General features: G+C 39.1%; 2 protein-coding genes and 1 long non-coding RNA gene across 4 annotated transcripts; 1 reads left to right on the forward strand and 2 right to left on the reverse strand.

The window, feature by feature from the left end:
- Positions 1-555: 555 nt before the first annotated feature.
- LOC106381698 (receptor-like protein kinase 7) lies at positions 556-16,791 on the reverse strand. 2 transcript variants are annotated; one of them, XM_048747851.1, is made up of 3 exons: positions 16,012-16,791; positions 15,781-15,913; positions 556-1,096 (listed from the first exon to the last, which is right to left on the reverse strand). In XM_048747851.1, exons 1-3 carry the CDS (start codon positions 16,072-16,074, stop codon positions 738-740), a joined length of 555 nt encoding a protein of 184 aa, XP_048603808.1. In that variant the 5' UTR covers positions 16,075-16,791; the 3' UTR covers positions 556-737. The 2 variants fall into 2 exon arrangements, 1 of the variants encoding a protein (XP_048603808.1); XR_007319541.1 differs by lacking the exons at positions 15,781-15,913; positions 16,012-16,791 and adding an exon at positions 1,254-12,121.
- Positions 11,395-16,348, forward strand: LOC125581814. The gene is made up of 2 exons (XR_007319542.1): positions 11,395-11,506; positions 12,118-16,348. It is a non-coding gene; the product is annotated as an uncharacterized LOC125581814 (long non-coding RNA).
- Positions 16,792-16,993: 202 nt separating the features above from the next.
- LOC106381699 (LRR receptor-like serine/threonine-protein kinase EFR) lies at positions 16,994-20,360 on the reverse strand. Its single transcript, XM_013821621.2, has 2 exons — positions 17,661-20,360; positions 16,994-17,525 (listed from the first exon to the last, which is right to left on the reverse strand). The coding sequence occupies exons 1-2, from the start codon at positions 20,305-20,307 to the stop codon at positions 17,167-17,169; spliced, it is 3,006 nt and encodes a 1,001-aa protein (XP_013677075.2). The 5' UTR covers positions 20,308-20,360; the 3' UTR covers positions 16,994-17,166.
- Positions 20,361-25,546: the final 5,186 nt, after the last annotated feature.

The raw sequence follows: 25,546 nt of genomic DNA on the forward strand, positions 1-25,546 counted from the left end.
AATCGAGCAAACTCGATTACCAGTACAAGCAATAGTACCGGATATCCTAGGTCGATGGTGTTTTACGGATGGATCATGGAAAAATCAGAATTTACATTCCGGACAAGAGTGGCATAGTACACCGGAAGGTTTAAATGATATAATGGGAGCGAGGAATACAAGAGCGAGTCAATCGCCACTTCATTCAGAGATAGAAGCGTTTATTTGGGCAATGGAGTGTATGAGGAATCTAAGACAGTTTACATTTACATTTGCAACAGATTGTTCTCAGTTGGTGAAGATGGTTTCGGGACCAGAAGAATGGCCAGCCTTTGCAAGTTACTTAGAAGATATAAAGATTTTGAAGATAGGTTTTCACAGCTCAGAGCTCATTCATGTACCACGTACGCAGAATTCAAGGACGGACAGCCTTGCACGCAGTGCAAGAAAACAATAGTCTATTGTTGTCCATATGAATGCGGAGCTACCAGTATGGTTTGCAGAGTCTAAATGATTCTATTTATGTTGCTGATATAAAAAAAAAAAAATCTCATCCCGTGCAAAACACGGATCTCATCCTAGTACTACTGCTATTCAATATCTTTATTTTCAGAAAATTACAAGCAACAAGTTTTTACTACAAAATTACAAACCTTATGAAACAAAACTTGTAACTACAGAGATAAGATAAACATATATTCCCGACAAAAGAAAACTTATATATTCACTTAAAATAACTAATAGAAAAATATAATCAATTAGTTTCCCTTGATAAGCATGCCCTTGGCCTCTTTCAATAAACGTAGCACGTCTCTCATGTTCATCCGTTCTCCAGCTGCATACGCAGTACAAGCCAAGCCAACTTCAATAGTCTTCTTAAGGCAGTCAAGTTTTGCATGAAGTTGTGCCCCAGAAACATCGATGAGTCTCTTAAGTTTAGGATCAATCACTTCCATAATTGCATTACCTTGAAACCCATAACTTATCCAAGATATTAGGTTTTGATCTCCTTCGAAGAACTCGTCCATTGGGCTTTTTCCACTCGAGAGCTCTAACAACATCACTCCAAAGCCATACACATCTCCTGCTTGTGATGGCTTTTCTCCAATCCCATACTCTGCATATATAACAATACCACATCAAAAAGAAAATAACACATCAGCTTTAGAAAATAAAATATTTAAAAAGGAGTAAAATAAAAAATATTGAAAACAATGAGTAAACGAGTTTAGCATATGTAGGTTTCTCTTAAGATTTAAAAATAAGTTACTAACCTGGAGGAATATAACCAATGGAGCCTTTCAAGACATGTGTGGAGCTTATAGAAGCGTGATGACGATCATCGGATGCGTCAAACAGCACACGAGCCAACCCAAAATCGCCGACCTTAGAGAGAGAAAGGGCGATTCTGAGTGCGATATTGACGACGGTTTCGTTGGTTCGATGGCGACGGCGGATCCGCCGGATTTACCGGGTTCTCCGGGAGGGGAATCGGGGGGGGGGGGGGAAGTCTTGGAATGAGGATAAGGTGTTGGGGGAGAAGAAAATGGATCAAAGTTGGGCTGTTGTGGCGCAGGATAAGAAATCTCTGAAGAAATACGATGTTGAGATCTTGGAAAAAGGGGGGAAACAAACTGTGGAGATTCCGGAAGAGGTAATCACTAAATCGACTCCGATTTGGGATGATTTTTTAGTTGGGAAGTTTTTGGATCAAGCTCCTCACGTAGCAAAAGTCCATATGGTTCTCAATAAGATCTGGAAATATGGGGATCTAGCAGCAAAGGTCTATGAAGTTAATGAAACGATGATGAGGTTCAAGGTTTCGAATCCTAAAGCAAGGGAGAAGATTATCAGGCGTGGGATGTGGAACATTGTGGGGATTCCGATGATTGTCAGTAAATGGACACCACGTTCTGAAGAAGAGAAGCAAGAGGAGGATACGATACCCACGTGGATCAATCTTACAAAGGTTCCATTGCATTTGTTCTCTTGGGAGGGCCTGAGTCTCCTGGCGAGTCCAGTGGGTTTCCCAGTTAAGCTTCATCCGGAGACACTTGCCTGTACTAGCTTTGAAGTGGCGAAGATTTTTGTAAAAGTGGATGTTACAAAAGTTTTGCCAAAGGAGATGAGTTTTACAAGTAGAGGTGAGGAGTTTACAGTGGAGTTTGATTATCCATGGCTTCTCTCTAAGTGTAAACATTGTGACAAATGGGGACACTCAGAGAAGGTGTGTGCTATGGGTAAAAAGGGAAAAGAAAAGGAAACTGCTCCTGATCTAAAGGATGATAATGTCAGAAAGGATGGGGAAGAACATAAGGAGGAAAGTGCTGGAGTCAGTGCTGGAGTTAGTGTTGGGGATTCTGGGGAAGCATCACCTTTAAGAGGAGAAGTTCAGCCAGAGAGAAACAAGGAGGAGATAAGCGATGATACTGGGGATGACTGGGCTAAAGTGCCACAGGGGAGAATTGGTCGTTCACAACCAAGTACCCCGAAGCAAATAGGGAGTGAGATACATATATCCTCGTCAAAGTATAGTATTTTGAGCACTAATGAAGAAGAGGATGGAGAAACAGTAGAGGAAGGGAAAGAAATTATTGAGGAGTAAGGTAATGTGGATGTGATAGAGGAAATCTTGGAGGAAGATAAGATTGAGGATGGTTTGTTAGAAAAAAGTAGAGGAAAAAATAAAGTAATGGGTCAACGGGGAAGGAAAAAAGGGCAGAAGGCTAAAGCTCGGGATGAAAATCCAGGGACTAAAAGGTCTTCTCGTCATCAAAACTAAGTATGGCTGGGTTCTTTTGGAATGTGCGCGGATTTAATAAGTTGTTGAAGCATTCCGTTGTAAAAGAATGGATCCGTGGAAGTGATATGTTGTTTGGGTGTGTGCTAGAAACAAGGGTGAAGGAAGGGAGAGCAGGGAAGATACTAAGTTCGGTTTTTAGTGATTGGTCAGTGATGGTAAATTACGAATACAGTCAGGGGGGGAGGATTTGGCTACTCTGGAGAGACTCGGTGAGGATGACTCCGGTTTACAAGTCAGATCAGTTTATTACTTGCTCTGTGGGTTTGCAGAATGAAGATGTTTTTTTCTGCACTTTCATATATGCTAGTAATGCGGTTGAAGAGAGGAAGGTGTTATGGGAGGATCTTCATGATCATCATTCTTCTCCGATGTTTCGAGGTAAAGAGTGGATGTTGATGGGAGATTTTAATGATATTTTGGAGGGTGAGGAAAGCTCGGGTTTTTCAAATCTTGGTAGGCGTCCAAGCGGGATGAGAGATTTCCACCGGATGGTCTTGCTGTGTGATCTATCAGACATGGGTTATCAAGGGCCACTTTATACATGGTGCAATAAAAGAGAGGAGGGAGTGATTTGCAAGAAGCTTGACAGGGTTCTGATGAATGGTGATGCTCTGAATAGGTTTCAGAATGGATTTGCAACGTTTGAGCCAGGGGGTTGCTCTGATCACCTGCGGTGCAAAATCCAGTTGAAGCCACCAATGGAAAAGATAAAGAAGCCGTTTAAGTGAACGCAATTGGGAGTTTATCAGGTTTCCTACCTATGGTTCAGGAATACTAGGAGTCGACTGAGGTTCTTTTCCATTCTACTTCTGCTATGTTCAGATTCTCAAAAAAGTTAAAGAACCTGAAACCTCTTATTCGTACGCTGGGAAGAGAGAATCTAGGTAATCTTACAAAGCGAGCTCAGGAAGCCTATGAAGTTCTTTGTGAAAAGCAGAAGAATACTTTAGTTTTGGCTACGGATGTAAGTGTTCAAGAGGAGGCAGAAGCTTATGAGAAATGGTTGTTTGTAGCTGGGTTAGAAGAAGATCATCTTAAACAAAAAGCCAAGTTGCATTGGTTGGAAGTGGGGGATCTCAACAACAAAACTTTTCATAACTCTATCCGAGCTAGAAGAGCACAAAATGCTATGAGAGAAATTCGCTGTTCTGATGGTAGGAGGGTTGTAACTCACGAGGAAATAAAAGGGGAGGCTGAAAGACATTTCTCTGAGTTTCTGAACCAGTGTCCTGATGATTATAAGGGTGTGTCTGTAGATGAACTAAAAGAGCTGTTGCAGTATAGATGTTCTGAAGAGGATGGTAGATACTTGGATGCGGAGGTAACTGGTGAGGAGATTCGCAAGGTTATTTTCTCTATGCCTTCTCATAAATCACCAGGACCTGATGGATTCCCAAGTGAATTCTTCCGTACTGCTTGGCCAGTGGTTGGTCATGATTTCATTGTAGCTTTTCAGTCAGTGTTCAAGTTCAGCTTTCTCCCGAAAGGTGTGAATTCTACAATTCTTGCTCTGGTTCCGAAGAAAGAAGACTCGTTGGAGATGAAGGATTTTAGGCCAATATCTTGTTGTAACGTCTTGTACAAGGTGGTTTCAAAGATACTGGCTAATAGATTGAAGAGAATTCTTCCCAAGATAATATCTGAGAACCAGTCTGCTTTCATTGAGGGGCGTCTATTAATGGAGAATGTTCTCTTGGCTTCTGAGTTAGTGAAGGACTATCATAAGGGTTTAGGTTCGCCGAGGGGAGTTATGAAGATTGATATTTCCAAGGCCTTTGACTCAGTACAATGAGACTTTGTTTTAAAGAGCTTAGAAGCTTTGGGAATCCCGGAGAAGTTCATTGGTCTGATCAAGCTCTGTATATCCACGGCTTCTTTTTTAGTACAAGTTAATGGGGATTTGGCTGGATACTTTCAAAGCTCAAGAGGGTTGCGCCAAGGGTGTTCTCTTTCTCCATACCTATTTGTTTTATGTATGAATGTGCTCTCCAAAAAGATTGAAAGTGCCGCAGCGGTAAGAGCTTTCAAGTATCATCCTCGCTGTAAGTCCCTAGCTCTTACTCACTTGTGTTTTGCGGATGATCTGATGATATTCGTGGAAGGATCAAAGGAGTCAGTCCAGGGAGCCTTATCTGTCTTTGATCAGTTTTCTGAGTGGTCGGGTTTGAAGATTAGCATTGAGAAGTCTACGTTGTATCTTTATGGGGTCTCTGAAGGGGAAGAGAGTAGAATATTATCAAATTTTCCTTTTGCGAAGGGTGAGTTCCAATCCGTTATCTGGGACTGCCTTTGACGACCAAAGCTATGAGACAGCAAGATTACTTTCCTTTGGTGGAGAAGATTAGATGTCGGATTAGCACATGGACGAGTAGGTTTCTCTCTTATGCCGGGCGCTTGTAGTTGATCAAAGCTGTGATAATGAGTTTGGTAAATTTTTGGGCTTCAGCCTACCTACTTCCTAGTAAATGTATTCGGGATATTGAATCTGTGGAGCATTTTTGTGGTCGGGTCCAGAACTGAAGTCTACCGGTGCTAAAGTGGCTTGGTCAACGGTTTGTTGGGAAAAAGAGGAGGGAGGTCTGGGCATAAGAGATCTTAAGGTGGTGAATAGAGTAAATGTTTTAAAAATCATTTGGAGGCTACTCACGGGATCATCTCTCTGGGGAAATGGATAAGGAGTAACCTATTAGAGCAAAAGAATTTCTGGGAGATCAAGGAGGATACGCAGATGAGGTCTTGGATGTGGAGAAAGATGATCAAAATGAGAGGAGTTGCAAGGAGTTTTCATAAAAAAGACTTGGGGAATGGAAGGAATACTTCTTTCTGGTTTGATCATTGGTCTGAGAAGGGAGTTCTAATTACACTGTTGGGGGAAAGAGGTATAGTAGATATGGGCATTAAACGTGAAGCCACAGTAGCAGAAGCTATTATGAGAGATAAAAGGAGGAGAAGTTATCGTTCTTTCGCTCTTAGGGAAATTGAGGCAGAAATGGAGACTGTTCGGAGGAAGCTACGAGTGGAGAATGAGGATGTAAATATGTGGAGGGATGGGTCGGGGTATAGACAAAAATTCTCAACACATGCTACTTGGATGTTGTTTCGTTCGCAAAAGGAGAGGTGTAGTTGGGCTAGGAGTATTTGGTTCTCAAAGGCGACTCCTAAGTATGCGTTTGTTTCATGGCTGGCTTCTCGGAACAGACTCTCAACAATGGACAGAATCGTTCAGTGGGATCCTGGTGCGGACACAACTTGTGTGCTTTGTAAAAGGGATTTGGAATCTAGGAACCATTTATTTTTTTAATGTTCCTTCTCTAGTCAGCTGTGGGAGCAGTTAACTAAGGGGATTCTGGCTGGTGATTACACAAATGTTTGGTCGAGCATTTTTGAGATCATATCGGATGAGGGAATGGAAAGGAAGAAGAGGTTTTGTCTGTGTTATGCTTTGCAAATTGCTGTGCATACTTTGTGGAGGGAGAGAAATAGGATCAAACATGAAGAGAAGCCTACTCCTATTGCAGCTATTATAAAAATGGTGGACAAAAGTATAAGAAACAAGCTGAGCATTATGAGGTCCAAAAGAGTTAAAGGGTGGGAAAGTGGTTTGCAGTTTTGGTTTAGTACTAGAATTTAAAATTTTTTCTAAGGTTGGAGGTTTTAGAAGATTTATCTCAAATTTAAAGGTATACACTTGATGTAAGAAGAGTTTTTTTGATGAATAAATTTAACATTCGTTCAAAAAAAAAAAAAAAAATCGCCGACCTTTGCAACCATGTCTTCGGTTAGAAGAATATTGCTAGGTTTTAGATCACAATGAACCACATGAACTTCACAATCGTTGTGCAGATAATCCAATGCAGAGGCAATGTCAATGGCTACATTCACTCTTTCTTCAAGACTTAACCCAACAGTCCCAACAGTTTTTCTATGTTTACCTTTGATCCATTCTTCTAAGCTTACATTGCTTAAGAACTCATACACCAAAGCCAGAAACTCGTTGTTTTTGAAGTCTATGCTTGAACAAGAAGTTATTAGTTTCACAAGATTCATGTGCCTTACATTCCTTAAAGCCTCACACTCTGCTATAAAGCCTTTGTAGTATCCGTTTGCCTTGAGATCAATGACTTTCACCGCAACATCAACCCCTCGTATCACCCCTTTGAATACCGATCCAAAGCTTCCAACACCAAGAAGATTTCTAGGGTTGAAAGTCTCAGTAGCTCGCCTGAGCTCATCATATGAGACATTCATAAATGGTTCCTTGAGGAGTGAAGATGATGATGATGATGTAGATGTGGAAGAATTATTTTCCTTTCTTTTCTAAATCAAGAAACTTATCACACATATTGCAATCAGACCAACCACACATGTAATAATGCTAACTTTCAAAAGTTTTCTGTGCGTCCGAGTTTTTCGACAAGTGTGAATGCAGAGCTTTGGATTCCCCTCCATATAAACTTTAGAACGATCTTTGAAAGCTCCACGGCTTGGGACCCATCCTTCAAGATTGTTGAATGAAATATTCAAGAACTTCATTGCTTGTAAATCTTGAAGTTTTGGAGGAATAACACCGGAATGCTGGTTTGAAGAAAGATCTAGAAACTCTAGACCTTTTACTTCTGCTAATGCATCCGGGATTGGTCCGTCTAGATTATTGCCAACCATTTTTAGGTTCTCCAAGCTTTGACAATCTTTGATAGATGAAGGAATGTGGCCTGAGAAGTTGTTACTAGAGAGATCTAGACTCACAAGGCTTTCGAGGCTACTTATATCTTTACGAATAGGACCAGAAAATAGGTTTTTAGATAGATTCAAGACGACGCTCAAGCTAGGTTGGTTAAGAACTCCATTCGGTATGCTTCCATTTAGCCTATTGTTGGATAGATCCATGTATAACATATTCTTGAAGTTTCCAAATGATGGTGGGATCACACCTTCAAGTTTGTTCTGCGCTAGATTGATCTTATTTAATGCACCAAGATCACCAATAGAATCTGGGATTCTTCCAGTAAGTTGATTTCTTGCTAGTTCTAACTCTTGCAAATCTTTCAGTTTCCCAATATCTTGAGGGATTTCACCAGTAAGTGAATTGTCACTTATGTTAAGCAGACGCAATCCTGTTAGATAGCCGATGGACTCCGGAATTTTTCCGCTGAAGCGGTTTCCTCCCATTAAAAGTGTAGAAAGATGCTTGGAAAGATTGCCTATAGATACCGGAATAACACCCTCCAAGAGATTTCCATTAAATCCCAGGAAGTCAAGCTGGGAACTATTACTCAAAGACTTGATGAAACTATCAAGATCTTGATCTCTACCCTTAACTAAATTGAATCCAATGTTGTACATTTCTAGGAATGGGAGATTGCCTAATCCTGATGTTATGGTCCCTTCTAAATGGTTGAATGCAGCACGGATCACCTTAATTTTAGTGAGGTTGTATAGAGAAGCTGGAATCTCTCCGGTGAACTTGTTGAAACACATGTTGAAAACCAGGAGTTTTGGAAGTATGTCTCCAATGTTGCTAGGAAATTGACTGCATAAGCTGTTTGAAGCAAGGGCTAACGATTCTAGTGACGAGGTGTTGTAAATAGATGGAGGGATTTCTCCAGTGAGGTTGTTTATGGTGGCATCAAGGACTTGTAGCCTTTGGAGACGACCCAACTCGAAAGGAACTGGACCACTAAGAAAGTTTCTGCCTAGGCTTAAAACGGTGAGAGATGATATGTTTGAAAGATATGGTGGAATTGGTCCATGTAACCGATTTTTTCCCAAGTTTAAAATATATAGGTTCTTGAGATCACCAAGTTTTTTTGGAACGAGACCCGTGATCTTGTTTGAGGTTAGATCAAGAACTCGTAGCTCTATCAACTTGCTTAGGTTGGAAGGTAAGGATCCTTCTAAGCTGTTAGAGCTTAAATTAAGAACCCTTAGACGAAAAAGATTTTTGATCTCTTTTGGAATTAAACCTCCAAGTTGGTTATTTTTGTTGGATAATTCCAAGCTTGTGGAAACTTAACATATTATTAGATGTTTAATATGTTAAGATAAACACAATAAGGAAACTTAGAAATAGGAAAAGGAAGTTTCTATTTAGGTTAGGTTTGTGTTTTCCATATCCCACATGTTAAAGGGAATTGTCTTTCATATAAATATACGTCTAATTGAGAGGTGTTCCATATGATCTGAGAGAAACATATTGAGAGCTTTAGTTTTGAGTAGTTTCTAAAGCTAATAAGAAAAGTTGTTCTTATAACTCTTTGTGTTTCTAAGAGATCTGAATTGGTATCAGAGCCTCAGGTTGGAGACTCGATCTAAGCTTAAGTTGTAGCTTAAGATCCTGGTGCTTGTGAACAAGAGATCGCGACGGCAAGATGGCTGACGTGACTAGGGCTCCACGCACGAAGGACTTTGGATCTACATCCATCCAATGTCCGATGTTGTCACCGACAAACTACACAGTTTGGTCGATGAGGATGAAGGTTCTACTACGTGTTCATGAAGTGTGGGACACAATCGAACCCGGTTCCGATGATCAAAAGAAGAACGATGTTGCGATAGCTCTTTTGTTTCAATCTGTTCCAGAGACTTTGATTCTCCAGGTGGGAGAACAAACCGCATCAAAAGAGATCTGGAATGCCATCAAGTCGCGACACCTAGGAGCTGAACGTGTAAGGGAGGCGAGACTTCAGACGTTGATGACGGAGTTTGATAGGTTGAAGATGGATGATGGGATACGGTCGATGACTTCGCGGGGAAGATATCGGGCCTATCATCCAAAGCAACCTCGTTGGGAGAAAACATAGAAGAATCCAAGATGGTCAAGAAGTTCTTGAAGGGTCTTCCAAGACACAAGTATATCCAGATCGTAGCATCACTTGAGCAAGTCCTAGATCTCAACTCGACGGGGTTTGAAGACATAGTTGGAAGGCTTAAGGCATACGAGGAGCGTGTAGGAGAAGAAACTCAGAAAGAAGACCAAGGGAAACTGATGTTTTCGAACAATGAAGAGCATAGTCAGAGGGGCTATGAGAATTCCCGTGGTAGAGGAAGAGGACGGAACGGTAGAGGCAGAGGTCGAGGTAGGTCACACAACCAAAACCGTACGTAACACACCGAAGATAACAACTCGAAGAAGAATCGTTCAAAGCTGATATGTTGGAGATGTGACAAGCCTGGTCACTACGCAACTGTCTGTCCCGAAAAGACAGAGAAGAATCAAGAAACCAACCTAAACGAGACAGAAGAGGCTGATGCACTCTATGTACACGAGGTGGTGTTTTTGAACGAAGATAAGGTGATTCCGAAGAATCTTGATATCGACAAAGGCAGTGCAAGTGTCTGGTATTTGGATAATGGAGCGAGCAATCACATGACAGGGAACAAGGAGTTCTTTTCGAGTTTGAATCTCAACACCAAAGGGAAGGTGAAGTTTGGTGATGGATCGTGTGTTGACATTGTAGGAAAGGGTGTGGTTACCTTTGTGTGCAAGACTGGAGAGAAGAAGGCACTCAAGGACATATACTACATACCCAATCTGAAGCACAATATATTGAGTCTTGGGCAAGCAACAGAAAACGGATGTGAGGTTAACATGAAAGATGTCTACTTAACGCCCACAGATTCGCATGGAAGGTTGCTAGTTCGTGTGACAAGATCTCCAAACCGTCTCTACAAGACCCCTATGGAGATAAGCTACCCGAAATGTTTACATGTCAGAGACGTAGATGCTACATGGAGGTGGCATGCTAGGCTAGGACATATAAGCTATGGAGTGATGAATAACATGGTAAGGAAGGAGATGATCGTCGGAATGCAGAGTGTAACACACGAAGAAGGCGTGTGTAACACATGTCTAGCAAAGAAGCATATTAGACACTCGTTACCGAGTGTAACACACGGAGAAGCCGTGTGTGACACATGTTTTGCAGAGAAGCAAATCATAGACTCATTCCCGACTAAGGCCATGGTTTGCACATCAAACCATTGGGATTATTGCTTGGAGATTTGTGTGGATGGATCGCACCACCAACGCTAGCAAATCATCGTGAGGCATTCTATCGGTTCAAAAGATTTCACACCGATGGAGGAGGAGATTTTGCCTCAGCTGTATTCAACCTACGTTTCACCAATAGAGGAGGAGAGGTTGCCTCGGCTATGTTCAGTCTAGGATGCACCGATAGAGGAGGAGAGTTAGCCTCAGATGAGCTCAATCTAGTTTGTGAAGAAAATTGGATTGAAGCTATGACAGGCGAGTTGAAATCTATCACAAGAAACAAGATATTGGAGCTTGTAGATAGACCGACTGGTTCTGAGAAGAAAAGAGAAGAGGATCGAGTTTGTGTGCTACACAAGGGGTTGCATGTGTTACGCCAGACACCCAGGGCATGGAATGTGAAACTCGATCAGATTCTCAAGGAGATGAGATTTGAGAAGTGCACGAAGGAACCATCAGTGTACTGCAAGACTGAAGGAGGAGACGTCTTGATCATTGCCATCTACGTTGATGATCTATTTGTGACAGGAACTTCACTTAAGGTGATTAGGCAATTCAAGGAGGAGATGTCTAAGAAGTTCGAGATGTCTGATCTAGGTAAGCTAACGTACTACCTTGGCATAGAGGTGATTCAAGGAGCAGACAGAATCAGAATAAAACAAGAGAGGTATGCTCAAGGAATCCTGCGTGACACAAAGATGGAAGCGTGTAACGCAACTCAAATTCCAATGGAGGTGAATTTGACAAAGGCAGTGCAAGTTTAGACAAGGAGTGTCTAATATATAAAGAGATGTCCAACTCTAATTAGTACGAGGCCTATTGGGAAGGAAACCAAAAGTAAATCCATGCGGGCTTGGTTAAGGCCCAAAGTGGACAATATCGTACTAATCGGACAATATAGAGTTGGACACGGGATTTCACAATCCCAACAATTGGTATCAGAGCGGTTTGAAGAAGATCTGGAAGACGACCAAAATACCCTTCGAGTAGGAATGGGACCCTTCAGGTGGAAAGGGAAGTTCGGCAGAGATTAGTCAGAAGATCCTGAAATTGTGGGAAGAGCATCCTCAAAGCAACTCAAAGTAACCTTGCGACTAAGGGTGTCGAATGTCGAAGATGCGACAAGGCACCGAGATGATTCGCTAGAGGAAAGGGCACAAGGTGTGTGGTCCTTAGCTTGAGGGGGAGAATGAGAGATGTCAATCTAGGTAAGCTAACGTACTACCTAGGCATAGAGGTGATTCAAGGAGCAGACAGAATCAGAATAAAACAAGAGAGGTATGCTCAAGGAATCCTGCGTGACACAAAGATGGAAGCGTGTAACGCAACTCAAATTCCAATGGAGGCGAATTTGAAGATCTCAAAAGCTGAAGATGAGCAAGAGATAGATGCTACCGAGTTCAGAAGAATCATAGGATGTTTGAGGTATCTGCTTCACACAAGACCCGACCTGTGTTACGCAGTATGTGTTCTTAGCAGATACATACACAATCCGAGAGACTCTCACGGACAAGCCATCAAACACATATTGCGATATGTGAAAGGAACAACAAACTACGGTCTGTTCTTCAAGAAAAATGGGTCAAGGAGTGTCGTTGGTTATGGTGACAGCAGTCACAACATTGATCTCGATGACGGGAGGAGCACGTCATGACATGCATTCTACTACGGTTCATCACTGATTACTTGGACGTCGCAGAAGCAGCAGACGGTTGCATTGTCATCATGCGAAGCAGAATTCATGGCAGCAACAGAAGCAGCGAAGCAAGCTATATGGATCAAGGAATTGTTGAGTGAGATACTAAGCAAAGAAGGCGAGAGAGTCAAGCTTAGGATCGACAACAAATCAGTCATTGCTCTAACCAAGAATTCAGTTTTCCATGGAAGGAGTAAGCATGTACTCAAGAAGTATCACTTCATTCGTGAGTGTGTGGAGAACGGGCATATCGAAGTGGAGCATGTGCCGGGTGTTGAGCAGAAGGCTGACATCCTTACCAAGCCATTAGCAAGGATTATGTTCAAGCAAATGAGGAGCTTAATCGGAGTTCAAGAAATTGATCTCCCTAATTCAAGTTGGAATTAAGGGGGTGAATGTTGGATAATTTCAAGCTTGTGGAAACTTAACATATTATTAGATGTTTAATATGTTAAGATAAAATAAGGAAACTTAGAAATAGGAAAAGGAAGTTTCTATTTAGGTTAGGTTTGTGTTTTCCATATCCCACAGGTTAAAGGGAATTGTCTTTCGTATAAATATAGGTCTAATGGAGAGGTTTTCCATATGATCTGAGAGAAACATATTGAGAGCTTTAGTTTTGAGTAGTTTCTAAAGCTAATAAAAAAAGTTGTTCTTATAACTCTTTGTGTTTCTAAGAGATCTGAATTTTGAAGTTGAAGCGATGTGAGAAAAGAGATATTACCAATACTTGGCTTATGGAACCAGTGAGACGATGACCAGAGAGGTTGATGGAAATCACTCTCTTGTTACGTGTATTGCATGTCACGCCAGTCCAATTACATGGAGATTGTTTTGGTCCCAAGAGAAAGAAACTGAGTGTAGGTTTTGGCTTATTTGGGACCTGAACGAGAGCAAAGCTTCTCTGTCAATATTTAACGAAAAAGAAGTTAACCCACTAATGGAAAATGTTGAAAGGGAAAACAATACAAGAAGAAGAAATAATGACTGAAGAGTGAAATTGGGTAGAAGCTGATGGACATTCAAACCCATTTTTATAATCTCTCTTATTGATTTTCTCTCTTTGGAATATGAAAATGAATTTACAGAAGTTTGATGATTTATAGTGATTTATTGGACTACGTGTTTGGGTATACATTTGGATTGGACTTTTCTAGCATGGGAAGAAACGCACGTAATAATCAACGCAAAAGTCTACGAACTTGACAATCTATCATTGTGTGGGAGTGGCCTACATTAAACTTTGTGGTTAAAGCAGACTCTTGACCTCATCAACTTGAACTAAACGTACCGTTATCCATCTCTATCAGTTTGTTGGGCGGTGAATGCACAAAACGTATTAAGTCACTAGTCGACAATTCTCTAGTTATTGTTTAACAAAAATTAGTAAATTTATTCTTACTATTGGAGATCAATCATAATCAAGAGTGATCTTAGTATATATCTATTTATAGATACTCAATATATGTACATTTACTATTCTTGTGATGCCCTATGTAACAGCCCGATCCCCCAGCGTCCGACCGGGGTTATCGAAGGGGCGTTATGGACACGTGTCTACTCATTTAGCCAACCCTACGTGTCCCGTTACTGGTCCCGAGAGACGAACGCATAACCTTCTTTGAAATACCGTCACACCCACATCCATATACTTCTACTTACAGTCCTGTGCACAGGGAAAAATGGAAATGGAGGGATGAGTAACAAGTTACTCAGTGAAGTGGTTCTAGCCCAGCCTGCCCGCATGACACTCTATACTACTCTATGAGGGAACTAGGACTGACTAGCCACTACAATCAGTTAATGCATTTTATCATTTCCTAACGTCATCTATTGATTTTCCACATTCACTTCCATTCATTTCTAACAACCTAGTGATCAATCAATACAATGATCTCACTCATTGCCACACACGTCAAACCCTAGGCTTAACCGACTCATCATACCAGTCCGACTCGATCCTATGACACCTTTAACTCCCTGTTACCCGACCATGAGCTAAAAACCCTACAATGCACATCCTTTTCATCTTTTCGTCCTTTTCAACAGTGGGTAGCCCCAACTAGGCTTCTACCCCCATATTCTTGTGGATTGGCCACATCTCCTATGGGTGCTTCCATATTCTTGTGGATTGGCCACATCTCCTATGGATACCTAGCGTGGACTACTACCCCACATACTTTCCTTAGACCCTCTATATGCTTTCCCACCCATGCTTAACCGTAACCTTATTCTTTCATACTTTCACTTATCCTTTCACATCCTTATCATTTTCACTTATCCCTTCTCATTCTCATTCGCTTTCCTTTTCATTTAGACTTGTACTTGGACTCATTCACTAGACGCCACCCGTTATCGGTGCCACACACAATACACATTGCACTCAAGTTCTACTTCAATAACATTAACAATCATTACTCATCTATCAGCTTAGCATTCATTTCTCTCTAGCATCCTAGCTTTAATCACAAACCACTCATGGGACTACACATCCAAACATACAAGCATAAATTACCAATCAATCATCGCTACCACAACTCCATTTCAGTTTACTAAGTCCCATTTAACAATATGAGGGTTCTTATGCATCGTGTTCCATTCATCTAACATCCTAGCAATAATCATGATCTATCATCCTAGCTTTCAAACAGGGTCTAATCAACCCTAACTCCAACATAAAGGAGTATACAGTACATGAGAACAAGATGGGTTCAAAACACTCCACCTTAGCCTAGATCTGGATCCGGATCTGGAAACAAGAGACAAGGGAGAGGAGATTGAGATCCGGTCACCCCACCACCACACGGCGCCGGTGAGGAGAGAGAGAGCGTGCGGCGGCGAGGAGAGAGAGAGCTTCGCGCGGGAGAGAGAGAGAGAAGAGAAGAGAGACGGCGCAAGAGAGAAAGGGAGAGCTCGACGACTAGGATTTCTGGTCTCCGGGAATTCTCTGCAGAGCTTCGCTTTAGTTTCTGTCTGAGGCAAAAGGGAGGCTGCATCTCTTTTTATAGGAAAGGGGAAGGGAACCCTAGGTCTTTGCCATATGGGCCGTAGAGAAGCCCATATTCTCAAGGAAATTTTTATGGGCCAGGAACCGGGCCATTACACCCTAGCTCTCCCTCTTGTATATAAAGAGACTATGTATAATGTATATGATTATCGAATACACATATACTTGCATGGTATCAAGAGCCATTAGATCTATCAACCAAACAAGAAATCACCGATACAGCAACAAAACATTCTAGAATTTTCTCCCAATCTTGTTCAGTTTCAGAAGCAGAGGACTGATCTAAACTTCTTTATTAGTGTTACCTGGAGGATTACAGATGGGTGAAACCGCAAGAAGAACCGCCGTGAGCGGAGCAGCAAACCTCTTGATCAGAAACTCCAAATCTTTGTGCTTTACAGGAACTGGAAACTTCCATTCGCTTTCTCTTGCATTGGCCTTTTGAACAGTAGTACATATGAATATAAATGTCAGCGTCGTGTTTATAAAACAACTTATATCAAATATACAGACAATAGACGAAAGAGACAGAGAACCTTGTGGGAGGAACAAAATAAGTTGCAGCAGCGAGCAGAGGCAGAGGAAGAGTGAAGCCTCATCTTTTGATTTTGCAGTTGTAGATGGATGATGAAGTGGAATAGCCCGTTTTATCTTTTTTGACGATTTAACCGGTTACCGATTTGGTACAGCTGAGAAAACCGGAATGGTTACAAGTTACAGTATAGGGTGACTTTTAATGTAGGAGTTAGAAATATTTATGAATTTTTGTAATCTACTCTCACTCAATCGGAATGGTTACAAGTTACCGATTTGTCAACCACTCAATCTGTTTAAATTCATTTTATTTGTCAATTGATAGAAAATTTTAGTATATCATTACTGAAGGAATTGTATTTTACTAATATAATAAGAATATGTGTAATATAGCCTAATTATGTATTTAACTATAAAATTTAACTTTAAAATATAGAAAATGTATATGCGATTGATTGTGTAGCGTTTGAAAAGACTTGGGAAGATGTTCTTACTGGCTGAATTTATTGTTTATATGCAATTGAGTATGTAGTTGGCATGTGCCTTGTATATGTTGCCATTCAGAGGAGGTTTGGAAAGGATTACCCAACTGCTGCTCGATCAAAACAGAGACAAAACAGAGTTTTACATCGTGAGATATGTGTTCCAACCAACTCTGTATGATATATGGAAGGAACACAACCAACGTAAAAATGGAGAAAGACCAATGTCACCGAGTCAGCTAATCCAGATGGTGGACAAGAACGTTCGCTACAGGCTCTCTTCCATCCGTGCCCAAGCGCACACAGGTGATTTAGCCTTATGGTTTGCCATGAGATAGCTTCTTGAAGCTTATGTCTGATTTTATAAAAACATTTATAACACAAAATGTAAACAATTTTTTTTTGGTTTAAATTAATATAACATTCTTTCAAAAAAAAATTCACACAACAAGATGATTTAAAGACATTAGTTGAGACAACGGGTTTTTGAAGTTTGCCACAATACTACTGCTATTCAACATCCTTATTTTCAGAAAATTACAAGCAACAAGTTTTTACTACAGAATGACCCTTATTAAACAAAAATTATAACTAAAGAGATAATATAAACATATATTCCCGACAAAAGAAAACTTATATATTCATTTAAAATAACTAATAGGAAAATATAATCAATTAGTTTCCCTTGATAAGCATGCCCTTGGCCTCCTTCAACAAACGTAGCACGTCTCTCATTTTCATCCGTTCGCTAGCTGCATACGCAGTACAAGCCAAGCCAACTTCAATAGTTTTCTTAAGGCAAACAAGTTTTGCATGAAGTTGTGCACCAGAAACATCGATGAGTCCCTTAAGTTTAGGATCAATCACTTCCATAATTGCATTACTTTGAAACCCATAACTTATCCATGATATTAGATTTTGATCTCCTTCGAAGCACTCGTCCATTGGGCTTTTTCCACTCAAGAGCTCTAACAACATCACTCCAAAGCTATATACATCTCCTGCTTGTGATGGCTTTTCTCCAAGCCCATACTCTGCATATATAACAATCCCAAACCAGATTGAGAATATAAAATATGTTAACAAGGTAGTAAAAAAACTAAATTGAATAGTAATAACAAGTTTAGCAAATGTAGACTGTTTATAAGATTTAAAGGTGAGCAACTAACCTGGAGGAATATAACCAATGGAGCCTTTCAAGACATGTGTGGAGCTTATAGAAGCGTGATGACGATCATCGGATGCGTCAAACAACACACGAGCCAACCCAAAATCGCCGACCTTTGCAACCATGTCTTCGGTTAGAAGAATATTGCTAGGTTTTAGATCACAATGAACCACATGAACTTCACAATCATTGTGCAAATAATCCAATGCAGATGCAATGTCAATGGCTACATTCACTCTTTCTTCAAGACTTAACCCAACACTCCCATCAGGTTTTCTATGTTTACCTTTGATCCATTCTTCTAAGCTTCCATTGCTTAAAAACTCATACACCAAAGCCAAAAACTCATTGTTTTTGAAGTCTATGCTTGAACAAGAAGTTATTAGTTTCACAAGATTCCTGTGCCTTACATTCCTTAAAGCCTCACACTCTGCTATAAAGCCTTTGTAGTATCCGTTTGCCTTGAGATCAATGACTTTCACCGCAACATCAACCCCTCGTATTACCCCTTTGAATACCGATCCAAAGCTTCCAACACCAAGAAGATTTCTAGGGTTGAAATTTTCAGTAGCTCTCCTGAGCTCATCATATGAAACATTCATAAATGGTTCCTTGAGGAGTGAATTTGATGATGAGGTAGATGTGGAAGACCTCTTTTCCTTTCTTTTCCAAATCAAGAAACTTATCACACATATTGCAAACAGACCTACCACACATGTAATAATGCTAACTTTCAAAAGCTTTCTGTGCGTCCGAGTTTTTCGACAAGTGTGAATGCAGAGCTTTGGATTCCCCTCCATATAAGCTTTAGAACGATCTTTGAAAACTCCACGGCTTGGGACCCATCCTTCAAGATTGTTGAATGAAATATTCAAGAATTTCATTGCTTGTAAATCTTGAAGTTTTGGAGGAATAACACCGGAAAGCTGGTTTGAAGAGAGATCAAGAAACTCTAGACCTTTTACTTCTGCTAATGCATCCGGGATTGGTCCGTCTAGATTATTGCCAGCCATGTTTAGCCTCTCCAAGCTTTGACAATCTTTGATAGATGAAGGGATGTGGCCTGAGAAGTTGTTACTAGAGAGATCTAGACTCACAAGGCTTTCGAGGCGACTTATATCTTGAGGAATTGGACCAGAAAATAGGTTGCTAGATAGATTCAAGACGGCACTCAAGCTAGGTAGGTTAAGAACTCCATTTGGTATGCTTCCATTTAGCATATTGCTGGATAGATCCATGGATAACATATTCTTGAAGTTTTCAAATGATGGTGGGATCCTACCTTGTAGTTTGTTGTGCGATAGATTGATCTCATTTAACTCGCCAAGATCACCAATAGAATCTGGTATTCTCCCAGTAAGCTGATTTCTCGCAAGTTCTAACACTTGCAAACCTTTCAATTTACCAATATCTTGAGGGATTTCACCGGTGAGTGAGTTGTCACTGATGTTAAACAGAGTCAATCCTGTCAGATCGCCGATGGACTCAGGAATAATACCCGTGAAGCGGTTTCCTCCCATGAAAAGTTTGGAAAGATTCTTCGGAAGATTGCCAATAGATACCGGAATAACACCCTCCAAGAGGTTTCCATCAAATGCAAGGAAGTTAAGTTTGGAGCTATTACTGAAAGACTTGATGAAACTATCAAGATTTTGATCTTTACCCCAAACTAACTTATTGAATCCAATGTTGTACATTTCTAGGAATGGGAGATTTCCTAATCCTGATGGTATGGTCCCTTCTAAGAGGTTGTGTGCAGCGCGGATAACCTTAATATTTGTGAGGCTGTATAAAGAAGCTGGAATCTCTCCGCTGAACTTGTTGAAACACACGTTGAAAACCAAGAGTTTTGGAAGTGTGTATCCTATGTTGCTAGGAAACTGACCCCAAAAGTTGTTTGAAGCAATAACCAATGATTCTAGAGACGAGATGTTGTAAATAGAAGGAGGAATTGTTCCAGAGAGGTTGTTTATGGTGAGATCAAGGACTTGAAGCCTTTGAAGACGACCCAACTCGTTAGGAACTGGACCACTAAGAGAGTTTGTGCCTAGGCTTAAAACGGTAAGAGATGAAATGTTTGAAAGAGATGGTGGAATGGGTCCATGCAACAGATTTTTTCCCAAGTTTAAAATAGTTAGGTTCTTGAGATCACCAAGTTGGTTCGGAACGATACCCGTGATCATGTTTGAGGTTAGATCAAGGACTCGTAGCTCTATTAACTTGCTTAGGTTGGAAGGTAAGGATCCGTCTAAGCTGTTAGAGCTTAAATTAAGAACCCTCAGACGAAAAAGATTTGTGATCTCTTTTGGAATTGGACCTCGAAGTTGATTATTTTGAAGTTGGAGAGATGTAAGAAAAGAGAGATTACCAATACTTGGGCTTATGGAACCGGTGAGACCATGACCAGAGAGGTTGATGGAAGCCACTCTTCTGATACGTGTGTCGCAAGTCACGCCAGTCCAATTACAAGGAGATGTGTTTGGGTCCCAAGAGAATGAAAGTGATTGTGGGCTTTGGCTCATTTGGGACTCGAACGAGAGCAGAGCTTCACTATCCGTATTTAACGAAAAGGAAGCTGAGGGAACAATGGAAAATGTTGAAACGTAAAACATTAGAAAAAAAAGAAGCTGATGAACACTCAAACCCATTGTTATGATATCTGTTATTGATTTCTCCCTGTTTCATATGAAAATGAATCTTCATAGGCTTCACAATTTATAGTGATTTGTTGGAGTACGCGTTTGGTGGGAACATATTTCTTTGGAGTCTTCTAGCACCGGTCAAGGAAACGTACGTAAACATGATATCTAACGATCAACACAAAAGTCTACGAACTTGACAATCCATCATTGTGTGTGTGTGGCCTACATTAAATTTTGTTGAAACTAGACTCTTGAACTCATTTACTTGAACCAAACGTACCGTTCTATCAATCTCTATCAGTGTTCTGGGCGGGGTTTATTGGTTGTTGTATTTTAATGAATTTGAAAATCCGAACTAAATCTAGTGTTATTGGTTCTATGATTTTCAAATCTGTATTAAAATCATGTATTATTGGTTTAATGATTCATAAATTCTATATCAAATCAAGTGTTATTCAATCGTATGGATTTACTAATATATTTGATTTAATAATAGATTTGAATGGATTTGTTTGAATTTTTTAGTTAAAAATACAAAAACTCAAATCCGAGGGAAAACCTCCGGATTTGAATATTTTACTTAGATTTATAAATACTATATGGATTTCTAAATCAATCAAAATATATAAAGCAAAGTCACGGGTCAACAATTTTGTGGTTATAAGAAAAACAATTTTGTAGTTATTGCAATACAACTGTAGTGACAATTTCACTTTTGTTCAGACTACTATCTTGGCGCACAGCTTCATTGATTTCATCAATTTTAAATTTGGATTATCAGATACGAGCACAAACCATCAATTTACCAATTGCTTATGTTTATGGAAGAACACTCAAAACTTAATTGATTATTAGATGTGATCAAAAGCGCATGTTTTTGGATTATAAACAAATTTTGATATGAAGTAGTTTTTTTGGGTTTGTTGTACATCATTATGTTATAAAATCTTATTATATTAAAGAATTTTTTTAAAAAATTATATAATTTATGAATTAGTTTATTTGAGATATTTTAACTCTCTTAGACCTAGACATTTTACGTGGACCCCAAAACCGAATCAAAACTAACAAGAAAATACAGGTGCAGTTTATGCCTACATCAAGAAGAAATAACTTATTGGGTATTTTTTTTGGACCCGAGCCCGGGTCCTACTAGAGACCCGATCAGATACCCAAAATACCCTAAATATGTTGTGTAAATTAGGTCTATTCGGGTATCTTGAATATTTTTTAGTATTAGATTGTTTTTAAGTTTTTGGTTTGGGTATTCGGTTATAGTTTCGGGTTGCAGGTAAATTTTCAAATTTTGTTTAAGAAATTGGATATTCGGATTAAATTTTGGGTATTTTTGATTTTTCGGATCAGATTCTGGTAAAATATGGAGTATTTTGTGTATTTGAATATATTTTTGGGATTTTCTGGCATTACTCAGTTAGATATCCATGAATTTTAATACAATATTTAAGGAAACACAATTGTAATATTTCGTGATTATTCTTAGAAATATTGCGGCTGATTAGTAATAATTGGGGTCATCTTAATTAATTTCTATTGGATATTAATTTAGAATTAGAATTATTGTTTCTGATAGTATTAAATCAGTTTAAAATATAAGAATATCATGGAATTTTAGTCTTTTTTATATATTTAAATCATAAGAATAAAACACAATTTACATTATAAGGACACATAATATCGTATTTTTCTGTTAACCCATATTTTCGTATTGCTACAAGGAAAAACCTTTTACATTAGAGTGTATAAGACTTGTAATTTACTATTTCTCAACATACAAAAAAATAAACATTTTTAATATGATATATGATTTTTGATTATCATATAAACTTTGCTGAGCAAAATGATACACATTTATAATATTTTAGTAAAAACTTTTCCAATGATGTAAAACTTATTTTAGGTATAATACATAATATAATTTATATACTATATATTTATTAAATGATATAAAACGTAATTTGAATCATAAACATATTAAATTTCATAATATTGAATATTATATTTAGATATATTTGCTAACATAGTTTAATATCAGAGATATATAAAATATATTATACTAGGTGATTTTTCCGTGCTCATGCACGGATATAAAGATTTATAAAATAAATATATTTAAAATTATTAATATTCTAATTCTAATTTTAATTATTTTTTATTTATATATAATTTATTTTAAATAATATTATATTATTTTTATTAGAAATGTAATTTGGATATATAATATTTAGTCGATTTGCTTATTACTTGGATACATTAAATTGTATTTATTTTTCCAAGTTTAAGTTACCCATTTTGTGGCTTATATTGAGTCATACATATTTCATCAAATAAAAGCACGTTTACTTTTGATTCTAGTTAAACTAAATTTGATTAGTATTATATATAAAATATAGTTTCAAAAAATATATTTTCATAAAATATAGTTTCATAAAATATATTTTCTTTCCTTTTTTGTATATATAATTTTCCCCTTTAACTATATCAAATTTCCCTTTTTATTATATATGTTATTTGAAAAATATAAAAAAGGAAACTAAATTAAAAATTTAACTGGAATAAATTATTAAATAGTTTTATTAATAACTATTGGATATAGTATTTTTATTCATATAAAGGTGTCTTTGTAATAAACCATCGTAACAATTAAAGTGAGCGCGTCACGTAGGAAACTGACTTATCAAATAATATTATAGGGATTACATTTATATAGTATAATTATTATTGGAGTAGATAACAAACTTTAAAGGAAAATTAGTTCTGAATTTAAATATATGCTCATTGAATAAAACATATTCTATGTAGGATTACGTGGGTATATGGTTTTCACTAACATTCGTGGTACCAGTAGTTTATATATCTAATAATTGTGTATGATGATAATTAGTGACTAATTAAATAGATAGCTATTATTAAGGCAATGGTATGAGTTGTAAATACTTCAATGAATCCAGGGTTGTGGATCTTAAAACCACACTAGATATTTAGTAATGATTATTTGTAGAAGATTAAGAAAGAAAAGAATGTGGGTAATGATCTTCATAACACAAAGATGTAATCAAATTCCGATTGACAGACCTTTTTAATAGAGTTTGATCGAGTGCAATGGTTACAATGAGATGGGATTACAAATGACTAAGACTAAGAACTAAGATCGAAGTACTGAGGGAATCAGAGGTCGAGGTCGAGTGTGATGTCTAAGGTGTCTAGGGTTTTGAATATCCCTTCTCTTGCTCTATTCTCCTTTATGTAGTACCTGATTGTCTAACAGTTCCCAAAGATCGCGGAAGATTATTCTTGACTAAGTCCAGCCCGATTCTTACTTTGACATTGGGCCCGTTTTTCTTCACTAGTGGGCCTGAAATTTGCTTCCCAAGTTATCTTTAGGTCGGTCTCTATGTTTATTGATTTACTTCCACAATCTTCTCTTTGTTAATTGTCCCGAGATCTTTGGCTTCATTAGTTGGAGTATTACTATGAGATCAACCACTTTGCCTTTGTGCGGGCTCTTGGTCTTGGTTATCTGAGTGGTTCATCTTTCCGGAATTTGGACCGAACAATTGACCCCAATCCCTTAATGAGCTCAATCGTTTTTAGGACAACGCCATTGCTAAATCTTGTTCAAGTCTTACTTATGCTGCTTAGATAACTACAAATTTTCCATGATCTCCTGAAACCTAGATTTTCATTGATTTTATCCTTTTTCTCCAGGGAAGATCTCATTTTTATCCCTTCGGAACCCTGTCTTTATAAACTCTTGATTGAGTTCATCTCTTTTCACTTCATGCTGCTTTTGCTGACTTCAATATCGCATAGGGAAATGTCGACTAAGAGGAGGACGAGTTCTAGCGAATCCGAGAGGATTTGAAATAGAGGTGGCACTGGGGGATCAGAGAGGACCTGCTCTGGTGAGGTGAGTGATGCACTTACATAAGTTCTGAGCGAGGAGACACGTCTCCCTCGAATGACGACCAATGATGATAAACCCAGCGATCCTGACGGGAAGATCTCGCGTGATACTGCTCATGCCAAATCGAACAGGCCAACTGGTTCTGATGATCGGGATCGTCCTCCGAAGAAGGCCAAGACCATCGGTGTCGATCACAGATCGAGTTTGTCGAGTGATAGTGCTAACGCGAAGCTCTTCCTTTGGCAATTTTCACATGCCAAAGATTCTCATATAACTGAGGATCTAGATAGCGTAGCTCATTTAGTGAGACACTTCAACCCAAACGGATTTCCGCTTCCCTCATTGCGGAATATGAAAAAACCTAATACTTATGTGAAGATGGCGGTTGCCCATGCCAAGGTATGGTAGTTTGTTTTGCATGACCTTTTTGTTTAGTTGCGACCTTTAGTCATTGTTTTCCTGTCCTCCGTTCTTTTGTTTCTAGGCCATTGAAGCTAACAAATAGTTTGCTGTAACTCTGGAGAAGCGACTACAAGACATTCCCCGTTTCGATGAACTTCACGAAGTCAAGAAGGTTTTTCGGGAATTGAAGCTTAGCATGAAGGTGGTTCAGGATCGAGAGCGAGCTAACATCACTCAGCTAGCTGCCGCCGGAAAACTCAGAAATCAGGTTGCCTCGCTTAAGGCAGACTTCAGGTGGTTAGTAGTGAAAGAAAGATTGCATTCGAAGGGGTCTCTTCGCTGGAAGCGCAGATCGAGTCTTTTTTGGTTCAGCATGCGGATGGTCTCCGTCAGGAGTCTTACGAGGCTAAGAAAGCTCTTGATGCTAGCTATCTAGATGTCTTAGTGTCTCTGAAAGAGAAATGGGAGCGGAAGAAAGTGGCAGCTAACTGCGAAGCTCTTCTTTGTGAGGTGATGGCAAACATCAATCTCCTGAAAATAGATTATGAACAATAACATGTTGGCATCTCATTAGCTCCCTTGCCTTCGGGCTAAAGAGAGCGAGCTTGGAGCTGAGCTTGATGTGGCTGTCGTATCCATTTTACGGTAGGTAAGTTAGATCTTCCCCAAGTTTCAGTGGATTTTCCCGATGACCCTTTCATGAAGGTACCCTCTGAAGAAAATGATCCTTGCGGAGATTCTGGGCGTTCTGATGCTCAATATGAAGATGGCACACTCGCGAGGGACTAGACTAGGTTTCGTAATAGACTTCTTGTTTTAATTTTCGTTGCGTTCTTTAAACTTTCTTTTTGCTTTTCGTTTGGTTTTAGTCATCAATCGGGAACCATGAGTTTATCTTTTTCGATGTCTTTGCGGCTT

This window comes from Brassica napus, chromosome C2, assembly GCF_020379485.1.
Source record: "Brassica napus cultivar Da-Ae chromosome C2, Da-Ae, whole genome shotgun sequence".
NCBI classification, from domain to species: domain Eukaryota; kingdom Viridiplantae; phylum Streptophyta; class Magnoliopsida; order Brassicales; family Brassicaceae; genus Brassica; species Brassica napus.

Bases quoted from the DNA above. Each gene is read 5' to 3' on its own strand.
- LOC106381698 (XM_048747851.1), bottom strand. From the start codon at position 16,074: ATGAGGCTTCACTCTTCCTCTGCCTCTGCTCGCTGCTGCAACTTATTT. The intron at 15,914-16,011 runs GTTCTCTGTCTC...ACTGTTCAAAAG, and splicing joins TATTTTGTTCCTCCCACAAG to GCCAATGCAAGAGAAAGCGA. The intron at 1,097-15,780 runs GTAACACTAATA...TTATATATGCAG, and splicing joins ACCCATCTGTAATCCTCCAG to AGTATGGGATTGGAGAAAAG.
- LOC106381699 (XM_013821621.2), bottom strand. From the start codon at position 20,307: ATGGGTTTGAGTGTTCATCAGCTTCTTTTTTTTCTAATGTTTTACGTT. The intron at 17,526-17,660 runs GTTAGTTGCTCA...TTATATATGCAG, and splicing joins CATTGGTTATATTCCTCCAG to AGTATGGGCTTGGAGAAAAG.